Source organism: Leptosomus discolor, chromosome 1, assembly GCF_034619465.1.
Source record: "Leptosomus discolor isolate bLepDis1 chromosome 1, bLepDis1.hap2, whole genome shotgun sequence".
NCBI classification, from domain to species: Eukaryota; Metazoa; Chordata; class Aves; order Leptosomiformes; family Leptosomidae; genus Leptosomus; species Leptosomus discolor.
Window position 1 is genome coordinate 21896278 of NC_141391.1, and position 25898 is coordinate 21922175.

Sequence of the window (25898 nt, forward strand, 5' to 3'; positions counted from 1 at the left end):
GTTAATGTTGGCTTTTCCCCTTGCCTTCATCACTCCATAATTACAAGGGTGCTGACCTCCTGGCTATGCACAGTGACAGTTTGGCAATATATTAATCTTTTCTTCATCGTTAAAGACTACTGCGTGACTGCCCAGAGCTGGCCTTGCCCACACAGAATTTATCATTTACCCACTTGCATTTCTCTTTAGTAGCTACACAGATGCTGAGGGAGAACGATCCCCTCATGGCAGACTTCAGGAGAATTTGTCTCATCTTCTTCACACATAAAGGCAAGCTTTGGAGAAACACCAGCACTCAGCTATTTCACCCTCTGCCCACACCACAAACGAGCAAGTCACAAATCCAAATGAAACAACCCTTTGGCTTCACATTCTATCACAAAAAGACTCAGGTCTCCAGGTTAACAAGCCCCTTCCACCAGCTTGGGGGCCAGGAACCTGCCCAGGAGCAACACTCAAGGAGAAGTCCTGTTAACTCTGTGAAAGACATTCCCTGTCAGGACTGAAATAATTTCAGTGCTCAATTCCTGTGGGTCCATGAGGCAAAACAGCAGCTAGCAAACAATTTAGCAATCTGTCATAACCCAGCAAACCACCTGCTAGAGCCAAGAGACTCTAAGCACGGGGCCTTCTGGCAGGGACGTGTTCCCTTTCTCCAGGCCCAGGACTCAGCTTGGTGCCAGAGAAAGCTCAGTTTCAGGAGATAACGGAGCTCCACAAGCTCACAACACAGCTCTCTTCCTCCCTTCCCAGAGCTGCAGGAAGGAATCAGAGAAGTAAACTTTATCACAGCTCTTCAGGGAAGTCCTGAGGAATCCCTCCCCTCCCTTGCCTCTAACAGCAGCAGTGGTCTTGGCCAAGCCATTTCGTTTCCCAGTCCCTTCACCCCTTCAGACAGCCTATCCGAGAGCGCATTCCTGGCCAGATAAACCCAGCCAGGCTGTCTGGGCTTTCTGCAGGTCACCGAGAAATGATCACCTTCGGGACTCACTTGTGTGGCCAAGCAGCACAGGGCACTTTCTGGTTTTGATTTGCCAACAAGGCTCCGTTAATCTCACTGCTAGGTATGGAAAAAGTATGGAAAGAGTTATTCTCTATACCCATATGGATTTATTTTGTTATCTGTTGTACTAACCTGTGCTGTGGACTTCTCCAGACACACAGCTCTGGTCACAAGTACTGAAGGGCAGGGGAGGCTCTCCTGGGCATCTGGAGGATAATGAAGCTTTCAGGTAAGAGGAGCTGAGCTCCCTCCTTGAGCTATTCAGTTCAGCACCAGGAAGAATAAGCTCAGGAAGAAGCCATCCATCTGAAAGCTCAGGTCATGTCAAAGGCTTGACCTCATCAGCACTAACAGGTCATTTCCAGAGAAGCAGGGGCTGTGCTCCTGGAGCAGCTTATTTTGCCCCTACTGCTGCTGCTGGGAGAGTCCCACTGGCCACCGTCTAGGATACAGAGACAACTGTGCCACTATGTTAAGGAACAGGCAGCTCCTTGGGGCTGCCCCCCTCAGCCTGGCTGGAGAGCCACGCTTCAGAGCAGGATCTGGGACAGAGCTCCTGCACAGAGGACTGCTGAGGAATAGTGATGTGGCTGCAAATAAGCAACATGCTAAGGAGAAGTGTCATTGCCTGTTCACCCCCTCACCAAGTGACACAGCTGCTCACACAGGGCCTGACCGCTGGGGTGGGAACGGGCCGTGTACAATCCAGCCGTCAGATTTACCACCTCTTTACACTGTCCACAGTGACAGTGGTCATGTGGTTATGAGTTATGCTTAGGGAGGATGCTTGTATTTGAACTTGAAACTCTCCCCATTTGATAGGCACTTTGGCTGTGCCTCTAACAGCTGCCTGTGGGACAGCCTCAGGGCTGTGTCCAGCGGACCCTGCAGGTGCAAGGTAGGGAGGAGGGTCAGGATGTTCTTGGTGCTCAGCATCCTCGAGGAGGCATGGAGCTGCAGCACAGACAGACTCCGGAGGAGATGAATACGAGGGTCCTTGCTGACAGGACAGAAGGAGCCCAGCTGAGGAACAGGAATGGTCAGTGCCACGTTTCAGAAGCAAACTGCTACCCAGATGCATCAGGTGTAGCACAGACACAGCCAAATTCTCCTCCAACCCATCAGGTATTTCATATCGTCACCATTTATTGTCAGACTCAACAAGACACAAAGAGGTCTCCCTGCAAACTGACTGAAGTTTATGGCATTGATTTACTGTGTGATGATCCAAAACTAAGGTAAAATATCCTCAACACCTTAAAACTAGGGAGAAATCTGACAAATCCAAAGTACAGCAAAAGTACAGTCCTCAGAGTATTTAAAAATGAAATAAAGCCATTATTTGTAAAACCAAGGGAGAATGTAAACAGGGCATCGCTAGTCTGCACTGATGGCTGGAGGCAATGCAGAACAGCAGATTTGGTGAGCTAGCCCCAAAGAAGCCTGCAGGACAGGGACATGTGCCTAAGGACTCTGCACCTCTCAAGCTCCTGGGGATGTCCACAGGGGGCCAAGCTGCACCTGGTGTGGTCACTGACCATGTCATAGTCCCTGCATTTCACTTTTTCTGGTCCACCTGAGCTTTCTCTTCTTTATCTATGAGTACTGACTGTCTCCCAGCAAACACACTCCAGTACATGCTGTAAAAATAGCGTAATCTCGGTAACAGGAGACTTCCCTGCAGCATCTGCTATTGGCGGCTGGCTGAGGCAGGGGAAAAGACCGCACATTTCTGGCGTGCACTAAGAGGCGTGTGGTCTAGTGAAGTGCAGATTAGCAAGGCTTGACTGTTATCTTAATTTACAGCCCATATAGTTCATGTTAACTCTACACAAACATTTTTAGATACATTAGCAGCTTAGTTTGACTCAGGTACTTTTATCGGTTATTTGCCATTTCTCCTTGACAAGTTATGACTGACTTCCCATGCCAGCTCCCTACAGCAAGACCTGAAGCCCTGTCAAGGAAAAGAAAATGTCAACAGACTCCTCAACAGTTCTCAGCTCAGGCTCCCACTCGCCAGCTTTAACTTGCCACTAGGCAATCGCTAAAGGAACAGCAGCTTCTATGCAAGCAGCAGCTATGGCGCCAGAAAAAGCAGCAACTAGATCCAGGTTTAATTCAGGAAAATCACCATTTCCTTCTGAATATTCAAAACTCCCACCACCACTTTGGTCAGTGCAGAAAGCTGCCCAAGAAACCCTTTTCTCATCAAGTCTGGACAGTCAAGCAGAAAACTCCCACTCCTTCTGCTCTGATACCCTGCCTAGTTGGTCACACTTTCATGTAGCGCTTTGAAAGGTTGCTGTTACTGCTACATGCATCTGTGCTAATGAACAAGGAATTCTGTTGATGCAGAGCAGCTGCTGTTCTCCTTTCGCTAACACACCACCGGAATACACCTCATCATTGCTCACCAAGACAAGCAACTCCAACAGTCAGGCTATGGCATATTACAATACATTAATTCCTGTAATGACTCCGAAGAACAAGAAGAACGCCAGGTCTTGACCTGGGTGGGCTCTACAGGATTAACTCTGCTAGAGATTAAGGCCTTACAGTGATGATAAAGTCTGACCCGCTAGCCCCAGTGTCACATACTGTATAGCCCTGTGACAAACCCCATGTGTAATTCCCATTGAGCTGACATCCATCGCACGTACCTCCATCTAAGCCACTACTCGCTCGAGGGAGGATTTGCGTTCGTTGACACACACTGACCTCAATTTACGAAGAGGTCAAAATGATACAGCCCATAGTCTGCACTAATAAAATAAATCACATTAGACGACAGCCGCTCCTCCCCAGCATCTCTCATTATGCTCTGTAAAATTTTGTTGCACTAAATTAACAACACAAAAGACTCCAGGATCCTTCGTATTCTCTGATCAACACATCTACTTGCCCTTCTTCATTATCCAGAGGTTTTCAGAAGTTTTTTCTGCATCCTCTTGAAAAGCCTCCAAATTGTTTACATACCGGTGTTTAGTGCGTGGCTTAGAGTACAAAGACTGAGTTGATCTCGCTTTGTCTAGGTGGGAAGTTAATTTCCTCATGTTGTTAAAAAAGGAAGACAGCAGTTTTGAGGACAGGCTTACAATAAAAGAAAGTGTTTAACTGGTTAGATCAGCATTAAGATTTCAAAGTTCCTAGGATCAGTTTTTTACCCTCCCCTTAATTATTCTTTGCACTAGTATTCGTGCCTTTAAACAAAATTCACCTCCCAGAAAACACACACACCCACACTTGGCCCCTTGACATTCATGCCTATGGCAAAATTATTTGCACGTTTCCCTTATTGCATAATTGTCTCATTAGCACTGCAGAAAGAAGGTGATGACTTTTCCCTCTGTGCCATCAGCCTAATCCAAGAGCAATCCTGCCTGGTGCTGCAGGAGCAAAATTTGCTTTTTAACATGGGAGGTGACTCTGAGGTGGCACTGGGAATTGAACTGTGACACTTGAGCGCTGGCATTTACTCACAACCCTTAAGGAAGATTAAGCCAGTGGGCTGGGCTGGCGTTTTCCTTTTCCTTGCTAAACATAAATATCCATATTCTAACTGCTTTTGGATGTATTTAAATCCATAAAAAGCTCTGGATGACGGTCAATAGGGCAAAAAACAACACCAACTTTTTAGATGCACAGATGCAGTATATACATTAACCACGAAACCTGGCTAAAACACAGCAGTATTTACTTTATGCTATTCAGAAACGTGGCTTGGCGACTAAAATTAATGGAACTTGTCTTGAGGACAGCATAAGCTCTCTAAGAGCTCTTTCAGCTTTAACTTATGCCCCACTTTTTGCTTTTTTTCAAAATTCCAATCTATGCAGCAGCACGCCTGTCCCACTGGCACAGTGAGGCCGTGGAGCCAGCATTCCTTCCAGGGTCCCAGTGTGTTGGGAAGCTTGTTGATGGATCAAGAACTAGAAGAGGGACTGGTTTGGCTGAACAAACAAACAACAGATCTTCTCTTCACAATGACCAGCTCTGTGTGTACACACGTATGTGCACGCACGTGTGTAAACCCTTCCTAACTTTCCTTTGCGAGCCTGCCCTACCTGGTCAGGGGAATGCTTCTTTAGGATTACAGTATCAGCCTCCCGTGCAGATGCACATCACCTTTCTCAACATCTGACAAGCTTGTACCTTTTAAGTTCTCGCTGTTTTGTTCAACTGTTGAAGTGGGAATAGGATCATGGAGGGAAATGCCAGGCTACATTTGAAGTGCAAGTCCAAATACATCATGAAGAGTTACCAGGAGGCACCTATTTGAGTTCATCTTTGTGCACAATGCCATGTGCTCAAGACAGCTGCCCTGCCGAGCTCTCTGACTGCTACATCCTGGCTTTGCGAGTAAGCTATTATTTGGGTTTTAGAAAGCTAAGACAGAGCCCTAATAAATCCTGTAACAGGGCAAGGAATAGTCTAAGTAATTCATTGCTATCTTGTGTTAGTCTGTCATAAGAAGGCAAATAAGCATTTTTAGCTACAGACTGTGTTGCAATCAAAAATTTTATGCCAAATTGTCTGTTAAAAATTTCAGCCAAATTAGTAAACAGTGAATATTAGAAGGAGTAAGGTCTACATGCAGCCGTGCACACTTGGGTCTGTGTGTAACAAAACAGGAAATCTCAGCACCCCGTTCTAATTAAGGAAAGGCTGATTTCTCATGGAACATAAATTTTCTACTTTTCTCCCAGAACAACCTTATGCTGATGTTTTAAACAGTGGTAAAATATTGTTTTTAATTTCACACCTCACATAGCACAGTCAAATGCTTCATAACAACATAAACAAAACTTTAGGCAGAGCTTTGCGACTGAATTCGAACAATGATCTCCCCCCACAATAGGTACTCAAGGTTTGCAGGGAGAATACAGAAACTTGTTGGCTAAGGCCACAGAAATGAGTTCTCTGGTGTTTTGGCTGCTGCTGCCAACCCTAGTCAAGAATGTGTTAACAGCGGATGCATTGATCCAAATCCCATTATTCCCACCACCCATCAAGTAAACAACCATTTATTCTATTTCTGCTCTCCTTTTGGTTGTGTCGTACGATCGAACAACTTGCGACTGGGAAACAACACCGTGTTCTTCTTGAGAAAATGCATACCCATCTGAAAAAGCAAAGGAAGAGAAAAACAAATTACTGGAGACCAACTCAAGGGCACAGCCTGGTTTTAGCAATAGTTTTAGGCGTCACTAAAGTTACATGATTGAAATTGCAACGCCCTTCATTTCTGTGCTGTCCGTCCGACCTTTACAGCTGTGCACTGCATCGGCCCACATGGCACAGAGTGTCCGCTGCCACCTCTGTCTTATCGCTCCCCTCCCCAGGCCAGGTTGGTGTACACAGTCAACATTTCCCTCTGAGTTAACCTGACTAATAAGCTACAGATTGATTTGGACACCATGTGTACTCCTGTAGTGGCAGGGCTTCTTTAAATACTTCACAGACAGGTAGAGATTTGCATTTTGGCTCGACTCCTCTATAGTCTGCTTGATAGCAGCATTTTCCCTGGAGGAACATGAAAATGTCTAGACCACAACTGGATCTGAGTCACATCTTCCTCCTAACTTCATTCAGGTGTTTTTTTGGAGGGGTTTTTTGTTTGTTTGGTTGGTTTTTTGCAAGCTTCCAGGTGGCATCTGACAAGTCATGCTTAGAAACTCAATTTTCTTGGCCAGTCACCCATATCTTTAATAGAGCAAACTTAAACATATTCTGGAGGTATCTATTTTGCACAAGTTAATCCTGCTAGCTAACAATCCTTTGGTCTCCCTCAGGTGAGAATAACCATGTGTGTGATTTCTTTTGAAGTACTGTGGACAAGGCAAGTGACTTTTCTGACATCATCTGCCACATTACTGGCAAAGGACTCACAAAAGCTAGTGGGGCAACATGGTGAAACACCAAATAATTTTTAAAGTAGACATGACCCTACAGAAAACTATAGCAAAGGACAACAGACTTGTGACACCAAGGAAAGATGATTTTCAGTCGTGAACAGGTAAGCAGAAAGGAGAAGGGCAGGTTAGCATAGTTACAAAAACAGAGAAATAGGAAAGTCACAGGCTGTACAGAACCAGATCATGCTTTGTAGTAGGAAAGCAGGCAAGAGTTGGCAGATGTGAACGCTGCTTAGAGAACTCAAGAACTATACCATGGCTAACTCTCCATGGGCAACTCTCCATCTCCTCTAAGCAGCTCTGGAAGGAGGAGCTTGCGGATTTTGAAATCCTGCCCCAGATTCACCCCAGGCTGAAAGACACAGCACCAGATATGAACAGATGCCCAAATTACTACCCAGAGACCTAGCAAATGTCCTTTGGACTCCTCCCTTAACAGGCTCAAGGCATCTTCCCCACCCCAAGATCAGGTACAGGGATAAGATAAGGCTAGAGCACAGAGGGACCTGTGACAAAGGCACACGGGCCTGGGCACCCTCTTAAGGCAGGAGGGATGTGAGGCCCCCTAGCAGCTTGGTGCCGCAGGCTGAACTTGCCCCCCATGCAGCCTGCTTTGAAGCAGGTGACCGATGCTTGGTAGCCAGGGGAAGCCCAGAAGGCCAGAAATTAACTGTATCCCCTGAGTGAGGCTTGTTAAACCTTCACCTTGACAACCCAGTTGGGACCACGTGAGCTGGGCACAGATGCTTAAACACTCCTAGATCTTTTCCTCTGGCTGATGCCTGCACAGGGAGGGTGGTCAGCAACTCCTATACAGCCATAAGCTGCTGGGAAGAGAGTCCCAAAGCACTAGGGGTGACCACTGTTCAATTAAGGTGGAGGGTCTTCTCTCTCACAGAATGCAGGTAAATGTCACCTCTGAAGCCACGGGGACTTTGCTGTAGATTTGAGGTCTCAAGGCAGAATGCACACTCCCTTAGCAGGAGAGCACACCACCAGCAGCTCAGCTGACCTGAATCAGAAGCACGGTAGGAAATCTTTGCCAGTAAATGGAAGGGATCCAAACAGAAATACGCCATCCAGAACCAAGTCCAGTCACACCTCCCTCTGGAGGTGATTGCAGGAAGGTATGAACTTTGATGTGATTACGTGACTGATCACCCCAGCATCCCATTTTATTTTCCCTAAGCAATTCATGCCAATATACATATAGCTACAGAGCTACAGGTTGGTTTTTCCTGCCTCTAGCTGAAGGTTCACAGAATACATTCATGAAATGCAAACAGTCTTTTGGAAAAAAGTATGTGCATGCTGGATAATTGCAAAGGAAATATGATTTACAAAACAGGCTTTCATTTAAAAGAGGTAGATTCACACTTAAACAAATACCTCCAGTGGGTTTCTTCCACACTAAGGGCCAACATACTGTTAGCTTTTTTGGCTAAATTCTCAATGGAAAGTCAACTTGGTCAAAGACTGCAAGCTTAAGCCCTAAAAGGCTGAAGCCCATGTCCCAGAGCCTAGTCTGCATCAAGATGGCTTTGCTGTATTTACTTATCCAGGAAGATCATCAAGCCAACGGAAAATACAAATAAATACATTCATCACTCTCACACCAGCAAAAAAACCCTTAACATGGCAAAAAATTTCAGGCTAGGATAATCAGTGGTTAAGAATACCAGGGGTATCCTTACATCCACATGTTTTTGACCCATCCTGAAATAGCAGCAACGAGGGTTTTGTGCATACATCATGGGAAAGGCTGTGACCCCCCTACTTGCACATTGCCCTACTTAGTTGAAGCTCAGCATTTGGCAGCTTCTTTAAAACTTTTCCTGTTGATCTCTATACAGGAAGATGAGTTCATATTACATTTTTTTATTCACATTACAATTAAAATTGAGCTTCAAGCTGTTCAAGCAGCTGACTGCGCCTTGCGGAGTCAGAACGCTGTGAAAGCTCAAGCCCCATCCGCACTCCCCAAGCAGCTCTACATTTCCACTATTTTCAGACCCCATCCAAAAACAATGAAAGTTTCCATCTGCCAGTTACTAGGGAACTTTTCGGAAGTTTGAACTTTTCCCCTAACTCCAGTTTTAAAACCACACCTATGAGCCTGCCCTGGGAACAAGGCCCTCATTGTTCAGCTGTCCTGCAGCAGCCCAAGGAAGGAACACATTTCTTTGGTGCTTTCTGGGCACAACCCACTCATGGCCGTCGCAGAAGGAAGGACCTTTGTAGCCAGAGACTTTCTGTAAATGGAGGAGAGGTGCACTTTTGAGTATCTGTCAGTGGGGCTCATTTGTTAAGAGGAGATTCACGTTCTCATCAAATCTAAGGTTTCACTCATACCAGATATTATCAGGCAACCTACTGAATTTTAAAAGCATCCTGTCGGGGTTTTTTTTAAAGCTTTGATATTCTATTAGTAGATCAGAATCTAGTCTCCCATTAGGTTTCTAATTTAAACACACTTTTTCTGTTCACTGCAATGACTATTCTGGTCTGTGCAATGCTGGATTAGGGAAACTGTCTCCATGCATGTGTTTTGAACACAGACAGGAACGCTCTGCAAGCCCAACAGCCCACTCACATGCAACAGCTTCCAAGACCAGGACCAGAAAGGGTCCAGAGCGCTCTTTTTATTCCAGAAATCTGCTCATGGAAGGACTGTGTACAGTTTTAGTCACTTCAGGGATTTATTTTAAGAGGCCTTCTACTCCTTGCACTGTCCTCTGATACACCTGAACTGTCTGTCCTGGGGTCTGTTTAGCTCAACCAGCAAAAGGGCAGTTCTTACTGGAAGCCTGTCAGAAACCTTATCTTCCGCAGCGCTTCACTACATCATACATGCAGTGGTATTATGGTTTAGTACAGCCCAAAGTATAAAATGTATTTTACCATCATGTTGTTTGCCTTTGGAGAAAAATGCCCATCTTCAAATTCACTAAAAGTTAAGTTTCAGGGTTTGTGGGGATGGGAGGGACTTTTTTTCTTTTTTAAAAAAGAGATCTTTTTGAAAATTTTGCTCCTTAGATACCAAAAATCTCTCTAACAAAAATCAACATTAGGTTATCACCTGGGCAGGCAAATTCTCAGGCCAAAGTTTGCTTCTGCACAGTTTTTAAGGAGATTTGCTATTATGTTGCAGTTCACATTTACCAATCAAACAGTAAATGCTAACTCAGTGTTGACTTCTGGTAAAGTGAGAGCTGCTTTAAATCTTGAACATTTGACTAATGCTTACAGAAATCACTAATTTCTCTGCTGATAAACTATGCCTGTGTTTTCTAAAGGACCTAAGAGGAATTCCTGACAAACTGTCCCATCTCTTTTAGCCCAGACACTAACCTACCAGTACTCACCTGTACAAAACAAAGCCAGATGCCACAGCATCAATTCTAAACTAATTATTCCTATTTCTTTTTCTTAAGTTGATTTAAAAAGATTGTAACTCCATTTGAGAGTCAACAAATATGTATTTGGAAAAAATACAGAACATATATTTCAAACACATGCAAGATAAGAGGAAATGGAGTTTAAAAAGCATCTCAGGTAGCTATCCTGTTGTTTTTCAAATCAAAATGCACCAGCAGAAAAGTGAGAGGAAGAAGGTGTCTGCTAGTGGAGAATAAATGGTGGGATTACAGCCCTCAGCATGAACACACTATTATTTATTGTTCGCCAGCCCCCATACTGTGAAACAAACCTCAGACGACAGGTGCTTTTTCTCCATTGATTAATAAGGTGCAAACCATATGCTCTGCGTTCAGATTTACTCTATGCAATCACCGTATTCTGTCAAAGGAAGAGGGATTTTCTTTGCTAGTATAGGAAATCTGGGCCAAGTGCAGTAATCCTCATTCAGGCACGGCTCTCCGCATTTCAGGGGGAATTCCGCTGGAGCAGTGCTTAATGAGAGTGGGATTCAACTCTATTTTTAAGAGCATGCTGAGACGAATGACAATTAAACATTGGCAGGGGGCATTCTGAATTACAGGAGGGAAACGGCACTAGAGGGATGTTATGGGACTTTCCTTACAGATGGACAGGTCTGAGGGTATGCGAGCAAGCAGGGGGCATCACCCATCCCATCCTGCTGGTGAGGCTCTGGGCGCACACGTGATACAGGTCAGTCATGCAGGAGAAAAGGGGAAGAACCATCTTTTGTATCTACAGAGCTTGTCTAAAGGAGATGCTACTTTTACAAAGTCACAGCAAAAAAAAAAAAAGAAAAAGACAGACATGAACTTGGATGGAGACCTTGAGAAAGCTCACCTGGAGAAAACCTCATTGCCAGCAAAACCTCTGAGAGGGAGAGCTTTTGGCACTCACTATTGCTCCTTCCCTCGAGTGTGAGCCCCACAGCATGCTGAAGGGAAGGGTCCAAAGATACATCTGAGAGGAGCCTGGTGGCATTTCCTGCTTACTCTTAAGAGGCTTTAGAAAGCAGATGACAATGGGCAATCTCCAATTTCACCAGGCACCTTCACCAGGAGCTACGTCAAGCCCAGAGGCCAGTGCCGCCACTACTGCCTACAAGATTCCACTGAAATGGTTTATGTCAGCACACAGGCCTGGCAACTGCATACAACTCTTCCACTAAAGTCTCACGACAATGCCATCCAACAGGAACTTCACCATGGGTTTGGTTTTTTTTATGTTCTCATTAAGCTTCCCAGAAGTTATACTGGTAGGAAGGAACCACATGATCTTTAACAGTACAGGTAGGTAGATAGATTTCTTTCATGTTTCTGACAGCTCTACATGAGTCAGGAACACAAAAACAAAGCCAGAGCAAAAAAAAACAGCCATGAAGGTCTTACACACTTTTAAGGGCATACCCTTCCAGATGGACAGGGGCTACTCTCCAAGGCAGAAACTTTGAGCCAGTTTCTTTACTGGGAGGAGGCATTTAAGAGATGAATCCTGGCTGGCACTCCTGTATGGCACTGACATGGCACTGGCTGTGTGGCTCTACCCCCCTACTCTGGGGACTGGATCCACCAGAGCCTGATGCTGTATGGGAACACCCCAGCCATGTATCCTGCCTGAAGGTCTTGTGCTGGGCTAACACATTTGGAGAGGGGCTGGCTCACCAACAGAGCGCTAAGGAAACAGACAAAGTGAGCTTCTGCCTTTCAATACAGGACTCTGCAGACTTAGTTCAGTTTTCTTTTTCCTCCCACCATAGACCACTCGGAGTAGCCCTGAAATTCCCCATGAGATTTTTCACCTTTCCAAGTTACTGGAAACTAAGTTATTTAGGCATTGTTTCCTCTCCAAAAATCTGGGACCAGTTCTCAAAAATAACATGACTCTCAAACTAGTACTGCACCTTTACAACCTCTGCTAGGAAATTTAATCCCATTTTCCTCCCTTGTTGGGACCAAGGCCATTGATTTGCTTAAGTCTTTGTGAACTCTAAACAAACCATTTTCCTGCTTTATATGCAAGTGTCAGATTCTGAGATGAAGTCACACAAGCCATTTTTGGAAGAAGTGGCCTTCACAGGCTGAGCCTGATAGAAACATATGAACAGTTCAAGACTTCAAACACAGCGCTTGTAGTGTGATTTAAGATATTGGCCCAGCATGTCAAGGCTACTGCCCTATTCATCAACTCTTTGCTTTGAAGATTTCTAGCATTTAGTAAACAGTTGTACAATTTAGGGTTGTGAAAAGAGCACATATGTTCCCTGGATTTCACATGGCCTTGTACATATAGCAGCTGTGCAACACTGGAAAATAACATTTGACAAGAAATGACAGAAATTTAAAGTTATGCCATAAAAACCGTCTTTCAATCCTAACACCTCCACAATCAAAATTTATGTTCATACAGCTGATTGTAACCTGTCCTGATTCGTTTTGCACGTAATCATTTGCATTTATAGGGAAGCTGGTTATCCAAATAAGCGTTTATTTTCATAACTCATTTTTCTTTCCAAACAGCTATTCACCTACTAACAACCTGATGATGTGTTCTACCAGACTAAAAGCATATATCATATGTCTGACTAGTCACCATTTGTGTATCTCCCTTCTGCACTGTGGTAAGTCTCTACAGCAGATGACTTTGACAGCAGTTTGTTTACGCATTTTACGGATCTCTTCTGCCAATCACGGCCTTTGGAATCTCTTCAAAGAGTGTGCTCGCATGCCCAAAGCCTTGCTGCTGTCAGCATCCCTGGCTCCTTGACACAAAGGATTAAATCCTGGCAGGAGCACATGGTCCACAGGGCTGCTCTGTGCACTGGCCTCTTTTCCCAGGAGCAACAGGATTGATTGCTAAAGACCCTACATCCCTTGACAGCAATGGCCTTGCAACGGCTCTATGAAGGGCAAAGACTAGCAGATCCGTCACTGTTCCACCCCTTCTAGTCAAATTCCCCATGGAAAATCAGAATACCTCAGGCATTTGGGTTCTCAAATCCCTGCCTCCATGGCCTGAACCACAACAGTTCTGCTACAGAAGGCAACACAGCCAGAGATTTGACTTCCCTGGGATTCTTAAAAAGTCAGGGGTATCGTTTCTCACTGCAATGGCAATAAGAGACCCAAATCCCAAGTGCCTGCGCCTTGCTCTGTGCGCAGCAGTACTGCATACTAGGGGCTATTTTCTCTAGTAAGATGAGCATATTTTGACCACCAGTTTAATCACAAGCAAGACTGCATTTTACCACTAGAAAGGGTTGACTGGACTCCCTGGTCCCTTGAGACAGCATGGTCCTTCAGTGTATTTGGCCTACAGAGCTGTAAGATTATTTTTAATGCTGTGGAAGCCTTTCTAACACTGACAAAAGGGTCCAGCAGATCAAGACCTGTCACATGTTCCTCTAGGAAGATGAATAAAAGGATGACCTCTACATCAACAAAAAGTGCAATTTATTCCCAATAGCAGCAGTAGCAAGACATGACATTGCATCTCTTCTCCCAGCTGAGGACAAACAGGGAGAGGAGAGAGGCAGCTCTGCATGCTGTGGCTTCCCTCATCAGAAACACACAGAACCCTGAAGTGGCATCTCTGAAATATTGCTGTATTCTCAGCTAACCCAAGCTAATATGACTCTTCATAAAGAAATCATTTCTATTTAAGCTAGGCTCTATCACAACATTTATTTTATCCTGCAGAGTTTTTGATTTTATAGTATTCCTGAGACTATCAGGATTTTACATTTAGAGAACCTGTGTATTGGGATTTTGTCATTTGGGCCTGCTGATTGGATCCTAGGGAATTATCCACATTTGAGCTCCACTTGCCTAGGGCCAAATACACTAATTCCACTTCCAAATGTATGTGTCTTGCTTGGCAGCTCAGCCTCTGCACTAGATTATCTCTACCTACAATTTAATTAAAAAATAATCAGCCTTCGCTTTACTCATCTGGGACTGACTGCTGTGAAACACACATGCATACATGATCTGCTACTTACGTGATACACTTTGCTGGACAGAATTAGCACGGAAAAGGCTCGGAGGAGTTTTCCTGCCGAGCCTTTTTAACAGATGATCACGTTCGTTCACGCTGAGGGAGAGAAAAAAATTATACCAGTGAGTAACCAGATAATTTCAAGGTAAAAGTCAACTGTATTTAAAGTACTTGGCAGCTTTGACTTTGGCAGTATTTAAGATGGCTGTAGCATGAAAAATAATTTTCTCTTGCTTTAAACTGCGTATTATCAAAAGAACACTCTATTAACAGAATCTCCTCCTTTCTAAGGCCACTTTGTACAATATTACATTTAGTTAATCCATCCCTAATGTTACCACCATTGTGATTTCTGAATGCCTGATGCCTATAAAATACTACAAACCGTATCAGAAGTTTGACATCAAGCGATATGGAACATTAAAAGGGAGATTTCTCTTTTGTATTATGTACGTGAATCATGGCACCCACAAACTGCCTTAGAGAGAAGGAGCAAAGCATTGCACATGGTTTAGCGCATGGTAAAAGGGTTCTATCACACCTGCAAAATGGCCTGAAGCAACCAAAGGTGGGACCCATAGTTCGTTCTGTCTTCTAAAGAACACTCATTTTCACCTCCCATACTGGAAAGAAAACTTTCTATCCAGTTTTGGATTAAGAATCCCTTTGGTTTACACAGTTCCCATCAAAGGCCTGAAAAAATATTACTGAATTTACAGAAAGTGAAAATACAAGCTTAAGGTGAAAAATACAGTATGCTTATGATAGGTTTAACACACGAACTCAAATCATTAGAGGCACTCTCCACTCTGATTTTTATTAAAAACTCAACTCATTTCATCAAGAACTTTATGCCCAGATTTAACAAACGATGGCTAAGGTTCTGATCTTTCAAAGCATTTAATTAGGTATACAAGTTCCACTAAGTTCAATGGGTTTTAAAATAATGTAGGTGACCAAATCTCATTGCACTGGAGCCTCAAATAACTGTTATATATCAGACTACTCTGAAAAAGATGTTATGGTTTATTTTAGTTCAAAGTTCCTCTGCCACTAGGTTGTTTTTTACCATCTGCCCTTGTTGCTAACAGTGAGATGGAGCCAGTGCACAGAAGGGACCTGTTTGCTAGTGCAGCTCCTTGCGGTGTCTTTATCCCACTGGCACATTTACACTGTGTTTCCATTTTCACAGTCTGCTTGTTCTTTCACATCTTTATTCACAGGCAGTAATTCCACTGGTTATGCTGCAAACATGGATACACATCTGAATGCCAACGTTGATATCTTTCTTGGATTAGGTTACAGATTCACATACATTTGGTATATGGAATGGAAATCCCAGCAAGTACAGCTGCTGCTGTCAACAAGCTTATCCCAGCTTTAAACAAACAACTCCCTTTCATTGAAGCAGTTTGCTAACTTCAAACAAGAAAGTAACCAAAGAATCTCTGAGATGCCCATAATATGTAATTCAGCCATGCAAGCTTATATTCCACTTAATAGTCCATTAGGGTAATATCCAGGCTCACAGTCCTCTGTTCAGCATAATGAGATGTCCATGAAAGAAAGGGAGGAATCCTTCTCTTTTTCCTGTGGTCTCTAAGCTCAGCCACCTGAACTAGAAACTCATACAGTCTATGGACCCCTCCTCAGAATCTTTACAAAGCATTTTCAAACACTTGGTCTCTTCCCCTCCTTCCCTTGGCAGCATAGTGTTATACCTGTAACAGATATGCCAGGTTGCTTTCCCTGACTGCAGTCAGTAGTATTCCCTCAATATAAAATAGAAGTTGATAAACAGATTTGGAAGCAAAACTATAGATACCAACCAAGAGTGTCAAACAATCTTTAAGAGCTCCTGGATCATGAGATCTGCATGTGTTCAAAGAAGAAAAGATCACAAGTTTCCACTAAAACCAGGGCTACAGCATGAAAGCTTCTAAAAATCTTTGAAGATCCAACCTGATAAAAAACCTAAGGCCAGCTGGCTGTAAGAAAATCAAGTACATGCACAAAGAAACGTCTAACTGCTCAAAGGAGGCAGCATAATCACAGAATGGTTTGGGTTGGAAGGGACCTTAAAGATCACCTAGTTCCAACCCCCTGCCATGGGCAGGGACACCTTCCACCAGATCAGGTTTCTCAAAGCCCCATCCAGCCTGGCTGAATCACCAGGTAAGGGGATAGCAGGCACAAAGGAAGATGTGAGATTTCTCTAACCTTTAACAGCTTACAATGCTGCATTGTGCAACCTCCTGCTGATTGCCGAAGACTGCTGGTTAACTTCAAGTCGACTTACTGGTAAGCGTAGTGAAACACTGTCTGAAGGACAAAGGGTGCAGACAAAACGCTTTGAACTAAACAAGCCAAATAGTAGACCAGAACAAAAACTATAAAGGAGTCCCAGTTCTGAGGGTTACTATGAAAAAAACAACTAAAAAAAGTCATTACTCAAGTCATCTAAAACCAGATTCAGATGCTATAACTAAGGAAGAACTCCTTGGGCCAGGAATACCTTTGCAATGGCTTCCTAAGAGGGTCAAGATTATTTTTGTCTGCCTGGAAGTCTGTGCTAACAACATTACATTAATTCGTTAAGTGAACAACAAATAAAAGGTAAACTAAAAGCAACATGTTATTTCATAACAATATTTTACACTCCATTAATAAAATGAATCTTCCATTTTCGTATGTGAATTGCTCTAAGGTGTCAACAGAGACCTTTGTTTTATTTTTCTGTGTTCTCTTCTTCTCATCTCTCACAAAAGCAAACAGCGCTTAAATCTAGGCAACAAACATCTGGCTTTACACATTCAAATGAGATGCATCAAAACAAACAGAATAATTCAAAGCTGACCACAAGGTCCCACTGGCTCATTTGCTCAAGTAATTAAAAAAAGATGAGCTTCAACACCAATTAACCTACTGAGCACTAATTAGCATTAACGAGGATTTGCAGTACTTGGTATGGCTTGACCCAGAATGTCCTCCTGAGTCCACTAATTGGCTGGTGGCAAAAGCAGGGCTCACAAAGAAGGAAAGGTTAAAGTGGATGCAGGTGTCTTAAAATTGGATCTTCCCTGAGAAAACACACACATAGCCCAGTTTTTAAAAAAATAAATCAGGGCCCCCCTTCTCTTACAAGAACTGTACTCTTAAGAAATGAGTTTGTGTTTTGTTGTGATTTACTAGAGGAGACAGAGAGCACAGGCACACTAAATGGGCAAAGACACTCAGTTGCCATTGGTTTTAACCCACTGCCCTTCTGGATTATATGAAATGATTTGGTTTTGTTTCTGTTTTTCCATTTTCCAGAAGGAAGAACTGAACTACTAGTAGTGCCTTACCAGGGCTGCTAAAGATGACACAAACACAGAAGCACATAGCCCAGCTGCTATCCCTCTGCCTTAAAAAAAACCACGCAAAGAACCCATGGCAGGGGCATGGCTCTTCAGTGCAAGATATCCAGCACTCATGGGTAAGCCCGGAGGGCAAGCAAGGTACATACATCAGTAGGTAAGCCCAGAGCACAAGAAAGCATCCAGCTGTTTTTCCTGTCATCTGAACAGCTATGAACCCTCTTGCCCTACTGCCTGCAAGTGCAGTGTCACTGTTTCTTCTGTTCTACAGTGCTGCTGCAGCATTTCGCATTAGGTAAATCATTGTACAGAAAACTCTCCAAAGCTTAGGCTGAAATTCTGCCCTTGACTCCACAGCCTCCCTCCTACCCATATGCCTTTTCCAGTGGAGCAGCAGTCAAACCCATGTTCAGCCTCCTCCTTTCCACTGTCACCTACTCTGTTAAACCCATTGCTGGCTGAGAAGCCCAGGCTGGCCTGCATTCCTCTCGTGTTGGAAGAAACACCTTGCAATGCGTTGTCCACACACTGTGACAGCTGAAAGGGAGGGAGGGAGGGAGGGAGGAGAGAAGTAGTTTTTGCAAAATATCCAATGTGGCTAAACAAAGATAAAAGTTCAGGGAGTTTCTGTCCCTGTCAACCTTAGCTGTGGATTAGATTTTGAGGGGAGAAGAGGATACTCTTCTCTACCTTTTTAAAATTTAGAATTAAAACATAATAATTGATTTCTTCCATATGTTCCAAACACTAACTTGCACAGAAGTTTGCTGTTTCTGTGTTGACATGTTTCTGTCACTGCAAGTTACATCAACATAAAACATGAAGAGCAAGGAAAAAGGTCTCAAACAGACTTCTCCAGCTTTGATCAATCCTAATCACCAAACCATTTACAAGCACATTGTTGATTTTCATTTCAGTCTCTTCGTTCTCAAACTCCATTAGGTTTCTCCTAAAGAAGAACCAGAGGTTCGACCCTATGACTTCTCCCCAAGTATGACCTGACAGAGGGGACTCACAGACCCCTCTCCAGCTGCTAGGACACAGGAAATATTCCTGAGGATTTATTCCAAGTCCCAGCTTTCACCTTTCATGCAGCATAATGCTGCTTAAAGGCTTACAGCATCAGTCATGGTCCTGGCGGACACAGAGCAAGTGCCATAATCTAGGCAGAGTCTGTGGCCACACCTTTGTAATTGGCCAGAGGAGACTTATTTTTCTTCCTCAGATACTCCCTGCTGGCTAAGTGCACTCCCCCAGCACAGCTGCAGGCCTTGATTTAACTTGTTTTCTTTTAGTTTAGGCTCAAGTACATTACTTGAATTCACATAAGGGAGTTCTTAGAGTTATGCAGCGGGCAGAGAGATGACAACTAACACAGACTTGGCGTAAGGAGAACGTGAAAACAACATTCTTACGGACCAGGAATTCAAAGTTAAAGCATGCAAATCACCTCAAATGCAAGCCACACTAATGCTGAGGGTTTAGCAAAACTCTGTATGGTCAAATACCCAGAACAAGTGGGGGCTGTGGAAAAAAGGCCTGACTGGCTGAGCGAGCAAATATATTCTTTGGGCTTCAGAGACATCCCAGAGAGGTATCACCCTCCTACAGAACAGCAAAACTAGCAACTGTATGCTTCTGCTGGTTTCTCTCTTTTGGTCCGCAAAGGGAAGATGTTATTTTTGGTTATCTAGCATTGGATAGCAGGAATGTTTTACTATGAGGTCAATCAGGGTAGGAGGTCTTTTTAATTTAAAAGGCAAACAGGCATTACTGATAATGAAGCTGCAGTGTAATCAAAGGAAATCTCCAGAGCATTTCACAAGAAGCATCTGAGGCATATAAACAGTAAAACAAAAATCAGCATTTTCTTTGCAGAGTCAGCGTCTACACACACTACTCCTTAATCACTTAGGATACCGCTGAAGCAGAGAGACATCCAAATCCTTGCTCCTTTGCATTTTTCTGTGAATACTCAGCAAGCCATCAACAAAAACCCAGACCATGGCTAGAACACCGAAGAGTCACCAGGCACAAGCCACAGGGAAATGAAGATAGAAGCATGGCCTGTGACACTCACAGGCTGAGAGGTTCAAGAAGTCACATATCAGAGGTGACTCCTGCACTGTGACAACCAGGCTTTAGGGAGTACCAAGCCCTTGCTGAGGGTTCACCAACGGCCAACTCTCCAGGAAAGCTGGAGGTCTTATGCCCTGCCATGGTACAACACCTCCAGGCCTTGTTGATGCAGCAGCTCCCCTCCAGCGGCTTCCCAAGTACATATCACAGCCACAAAAGAGAAACTCCCTTTCCCTAGATAGAGGCAACTATTTAAGGGACTTTCCCCTCTCTAAGACTTACATTTGACATTATCCAGCCAAACATTTGTCTGTTAAGCATCAAACGTATCTGGATGTGTGGCCCTGCAAGACGGACTTGGAGCACACTTAAAGCAGCTGCAATAGCGGCGAGCTTGCCAGGCCTGCAGCATGCGGTACTGAGCTCAGCTCACAGACGGCTGCAAGTTGTTTATCCCGCCTGGACATGAAAAGGTTGAGTGTTATGCAACTTCAGCGGCAGCTCCACGGCTGTCCTCTGTGGTGACTGATGGCTAAAGCAGTTCCTGCCCTTACCAGTCGGTCAGAGGACCTGACGGCGCTCCCCACACCATCCCACTTCCTGCAGCTCATTTTATCTCATGGACCCACAAACAGTTGAATTGATCCAACTGAGAAGACAGGGCAAAGATGGGCCAAAATGACCATGGCTGGTAAGGAATGGTCTGGGAAACTCTTAAGCCAGCCCTGCAGCCACATCAACAAAAACCCATGGATCCCATGACCCTCAGTGCCCTGGAGAAACACTGTTGTTACAGCTTGTAATTTGGCCTGGTAGCATGCTACTTCACCAAAACAGCAGCTGCTTTCCTTTCTCATCACATCTCAGAGGCTGAATGCAGGACTCCGGCATGAAGAGGAGCCTGCACCCAGTGTGCAGCAGCAGGCCCCGTGTCAGGTTCATGCAAGTCTACCCAGGCTGCCACATCTCCTTGTGCTAGTGGCAGAACCACCCTGCAACAGCAGACAGAGGTCGAAGCATGTCTCAAGCTTTAGCCAGCCCTGTGCACAGCACCCTGACTCTATGTAGCATTCTGGGACCAAGTTCTCCACTCTAAACCCACAAAATCTTCTTCAAGTTGGTCCTTCAAGTTGTATGGCTAAAAGCAGGACAAAGCTTTTCCTTCTGGTGACAAGCAAGAATGATTTACATTTTCTTTTGTCATTAATGATGTCCTAAGGCAGAGAAGCCAAACATCCCTCCTTTGACTCCTAAAATCACTTGGACAATCCATTCTAGCCTTCCTTTTTGAGGCTGTTAATCCTAAACTTCTTTCCAAGATTAGTTCTTTGAACAGAAGACAGTATTACCAAGTACCTTTTAAAAATACCATCTAAAAAAAAAAGCAGACACTAAACATCACATGTCTCTCTAAAAAGCAACAACCCTAATAAAATAATAAATGAGATCCCTCTTCGTTTAGGGTGCCTTCCATTTCTAAGCACTGCAAACATTAAGCCTGTGTTTATGCACTTCATTGGGGGGGGGGGGGGCGGGGGGGGGCAGGGCAAGCATCACTGTCAGCTGTCCAAAAGCCAACTAACATAACACAAAGTTGAAGCTGCCCAGTATTGCCTTCAGCCTTTCCAAAATGTGGGAACTGACTCAATTTAAGCATCTGAGAAGCAGAAAAGGCTAAGTACGTCTTGCTGCTTTTCAGCTATCCTCCTTTTGGTATCAGTGCTGTTTTACTTCTTGTCTGTAAGTGCCTCACTTTGCACTTACTCTAGTGGGTGCTTGGTCATATCCTCTACAGATAAGGTGGCAATACAGTTGCAATTACAACATTCTTTTCCTATTCACTCATTTTTTTTATAAGTAGTCACCTTGGAGGTTGAAGTTTCCACGGTTGGTCTCTACGTAAAGGTTTCTTTTTTTTAAATCCAAACTTTGTGGTTTAAAAAAAAGTCCATATACATACTTTGACTAAAGTTAAAGTGACTTCTGTATTCAAAAACTCTAAACCTCTCCTATCACCTTTTTTCTTACTTTTCTTTAGAGAAAAAACAAGCTAAAGAACAGCTCAAGGCAACAAGAAAAACTGATGAACTTTGAAGTGTCTGGATACAATTTAGAGCAAAGCCCAGGACATTTGGTTGATCCACAAAAAACCAAATTACTTTTTTTTAAGCTTTAAAGTATTTTGCAATTGTCCACTAAAAATTTAATATCTAGTACAATTTCTGCTTTCTTGTCCTTGCTACATGTACCTTAGTACTTTATTCTTTGCCACAAATCAGTCATGCATGCAGGCTGTCCTGCCTCTCTTCGGAGACAGGGTTAGCCAGCGGAGGAGGCCGACTGCTGAAGCCATTAGGCTGGAATAGTTGTTATGGAGCAGTTCTCCTGCTGTGCAGCCTGGAGGGAAGATTTCTTCTTCTCTCCCCTGTGGAGATCCCCGGTGTCCAACCCAGTAACTCAGGATTAGGCACCAGATAGACTGGCCCCTTAATCAGTTTTAACTCTCATCTTGTTATGTTCCCTTTTTTCTAATCTTTCAATTTACAACTCCATTTTGGCCTTTGTGCTGACACTGTACTTCAGTCAACTTTGACTTTGCCAGCAAATTTGATCACAGCTCTAAATCCTTCTCCAGGTCACCAGGTTTTAACCTTATTTGTGCACTGGATCTCCCTCAAGGTTACGCACATAGGCACAATAATAATATGAAATAATTAATTACACCAGAGAAGGGGCATGTCAGCTCCAACCGGTTTGTGCTAGCAGCTGGGCACTTGGGTCCCCAGTGCCAGTGGAAGCGCAAGTCCTCTTTCATCCCTCTCTCTGGCCAGCTCCTGAAACACTTTCTGCCTTCTGCTCCTTCCCATCTCTGCCCCACAGCCTCCCCACTGCTCAGCTTGGAGCAGAATCAAACCTAGTAATTTCAAGTGCCTCACACATACGGGTTAGAAATGCCGGAAATTAACAGTACATATTGAGACGAGGAAATAATGTGATGATTCCTTACTGATATGGCACAGGAGGGAGAGAGAAAGGGTCAAGCATAAAATAAAACAAAATTATGCATTTTCCACCTACCATACATGAATGTTTACCATATGGAATCAAAGAATTACAAAAACCCCACTGATATAATTTCATGTGCTTTTTGCTAGTAAAAGGAGTCCAATATCTTTTTACTAGAAAAGCTGCAAGGAAAAATCGTAAATATGCCAGTCACTTTGTTGTGTATGCTGGTGGGGAAATCTCGCCTTTGCTTCCCAGAAATGGTGTGAAGAACATCTGGAAAAATTGATAAAAAGACTCTGAAACCTCAAAAACCAAAATACACCTCTCCCCTCTTCAACCTCATTTTACACTCAGCTGCACTGGATGGGCCTGATTCAGATCACAGTCATGTGCATCCTGAGTAAATATGCTGAAGTCAACACATTCACGAAACAAGAATATGGCTCCAAACACTCAACGCCATTTAACCAGTTGAAAACACAAGACTGAGTTTATTTCAAATAAGACTCGCAGTACCTGCCTATGTGAAGGAGCCCTTACTGGCACAGACTCCCTATTCAAGTAGATGTAATTTAAAATGCATCAATAAAGAGACAAAGTGCTTTGAAGCATAATGAGCCCAAGACTCTTTCTTCTTGATCTTAATGCAAAAGCTTGCCTCTTCCTTGGGAACTATGAGATCAGGTCCTCAGCTCATTCATGAGTTTGTTAAGAGAAAAGTCTGTTTTATCATTTCTGCTTCTGCTGGCGCAAGGCTGAGGGCTCTGCTGCTCTCAGCTCCCTGCACAGCCACAAGCCTGAGTCAGGTTTCCCACGTTCTCCTCTCGCTCCTCCCCAGGGACCTGTGGAGCAGGCAAACTCTCCACTGGTACCTGTGTCAGCTCACTGATTACCCAATGGGTCACACAGCTATGAAATGAGATAGGCATCTGCCCTCACCCACCAAATAAAACCAAGGCTAAAATAAACAAGATGACTCACTCTCAGGGTATAGCTGGTCATGAACGTTTCACTAAAGCAAGAGTTAGATTTGGTGAGAAGCACTTAAATGAAAGAATCTCCATGAGTGTGTCTCCTTGTTGAAGGTAGACAGTGGACAGACTGTGGGGAACTGCTGGTTTAGGTACAATGAAATCCAGTGTTTGTTTTACGAAATGGAGACGAAAGAAAGAGGTGGCTAGATATCATTAGTTGGTGTTCGAAAGCAGCAAGAGTAAAAAGGTATACTGAAAAACGCTACGCAAAAGTACACTGCAGTGCCTTCTTGTTGCTTGCAGCTATAAATTAGTAGTTCTGGAGTCACTTCCCTTTACCTATGTTAAAGACAAGACACTCACTCCCAGATTTCTGAATAATACTTTAGCAATGCAGGCACTTTTCTGCAACACCAGAGATAGGCCTTTCAGCTCCTTGTGAAGTACCTAAATCACAAAAGCTCTTCAATATCAAGTAATCTGCTAATCCTTGCCACCAACCGATTAAACAGAACAGAAAGACAACCCAAAAGCTACTTTCAATGGGAGCTCTCTGGCAATTCCAAGACAGAGAAACCCTCTGAAACAGGAAATCTACTGTCACAGAGAGGGTGTTGCACAGCTTTGCTTGCTCTCCATTAGTTGGCCAGTGGAGCAATAAAGTGACATGCATTTCCAAAGTAAAGTTTGTTTTGGTCCCTCATCAGGCTTTGCTCCACCTGAACTCCTGCTGACTTCAATAAGAGGTTAGATGGAGTGACATGTGAATAAGGACTTGAAGATTTGGCCCTTTATGAGCCAAGATTTAGTTGTAAACTTATTTAAAGACACAAAAATCTCTGCAGCTGAACTCAATGCCGCTTTTGAACACAAACCTGTAGAAAAACTGTTTGTTTTCTTTGTGTAAATCTTGCATGTTAACATGATTAAGTCTGCTGGGCAGGTGTCTCCATATGTCCATGTTTGCTTTGGCACAAGAGTTGCCCCTCTCACCTCTCCAAATTCATGTAAATTTAGTGTTAAATCCTGCCTTTGTTACATGAGAGTGCCAAGCAGCCCCTCTCCCTTCCCACACCAAGGCTTGCTCACATCGCAGCTGGGCCGGAGTCCAGCCCAGCACCACAGGGTGCCAGGCTGGTGAGGGCAAGCACAGGTACTCATCTTCCACAAGCTGGCAGGCAAGCATGTCATGGGATCCATCACCAGCCCCTTACTGCACACTCCCTCCCCTCTGCTTCTCAAGCTATTTCTGGAGTTTCCAGTTTTCCAGACTTGTTTACCCTAATGAAATCCTCTGCTCCCAGAATCACCTGATTTTGCGATCATCCCAGCTTCCATTAAAAGCAAGCTTTTAGCTGTCCAGATGAGATACACAGAGAAACAAGAACATGAGCCTTTACAGCTCAAAACAATACACTTGATACAATCTCCAAACATCACACTAATGTTATTTGCAAGGTTTTTGGGACCCAGCTGTAGCGCTAACACTCTTCCCTGTGCAGACCAGATGCTCCCTGACCTGCCTTGCTGTTCGCTCCCCATCATTGGTAAGGCAAAAATTTGCACCTGCTTTTTTAGAGTGATACAAGCAAATTAAATTTTAGAAACTGTTCAAAGGGGCTAAGATTCAGAAGGGTGTAACGAGCACTAGGGAAGGCATTTTTATTAACCTGGAAAAACGTGTCTAGCCAGGCAGGCTGAAGACCCTCTAAAACAGGATATCGTATATTTTGGGTATCAAGTGGCCCATGCAGATCTCCCAGCACTCCCTCCCCAAGTGCAGTGAGGACCCAGGTGCTATCCTGCTCACATTTTACACAAATTCAGCTGAGCCACAGCAACTGTTGGCATCCTGTTGTGCAAGCCTAGATGCATTCACTGCTTTCTGGGCTTTGCGAGTTGCTTTTTGTTTAGCAGATTAATTCTAAACATTCAGATCTTGCACCTCATTTTTTGTCTAAGGTCTAGGCAATGATAAAAGCAATTAACTCCCTAAATCCTTCTCTTATCTGTAATTGGGTGTGATTTTTTGCTGTTTGTTTGTGAAAAACACTGAACAAAAATAGTGTCCACTATGTGGGCCAGGAAAATAGACCCTGATGACAGCCAGTTTATCTTCCACAGC

At 43.9% G+C, this 25898-nt stretch overlaps 1 protein-coding gene across 3 annotated transcripts in view; it reads right to left on the reverse strand.

Annotated features, from left to right (window-relative positions):
- Positions 1-6030: 6030 nt before the first annotated feature.
- The window catches only part of ATP8A2 (ATPase phospholipid transporting 8A2), a 340483-nt gene continuing 320615 nt past the window's right edge, over positions 6031-25898 (reverse strand). For all 3 annotated transcript variants that reach the window (XM_086481834.1, XM_086481835.1, XM_086481836.1), the window contains 2 exons: positions 14357-14448; positions 6031-6128 (listed from right to left, as the gene is read on the reverse strand). In XM_086481834.1, the coding sequence (XP_086337960.1) occupies positions 6031-6128; positions 14357-14448 (190 nt within the window). The remainder of the gene's footprint in view (positions 6129-14356; positions 14449-25898) is intronic.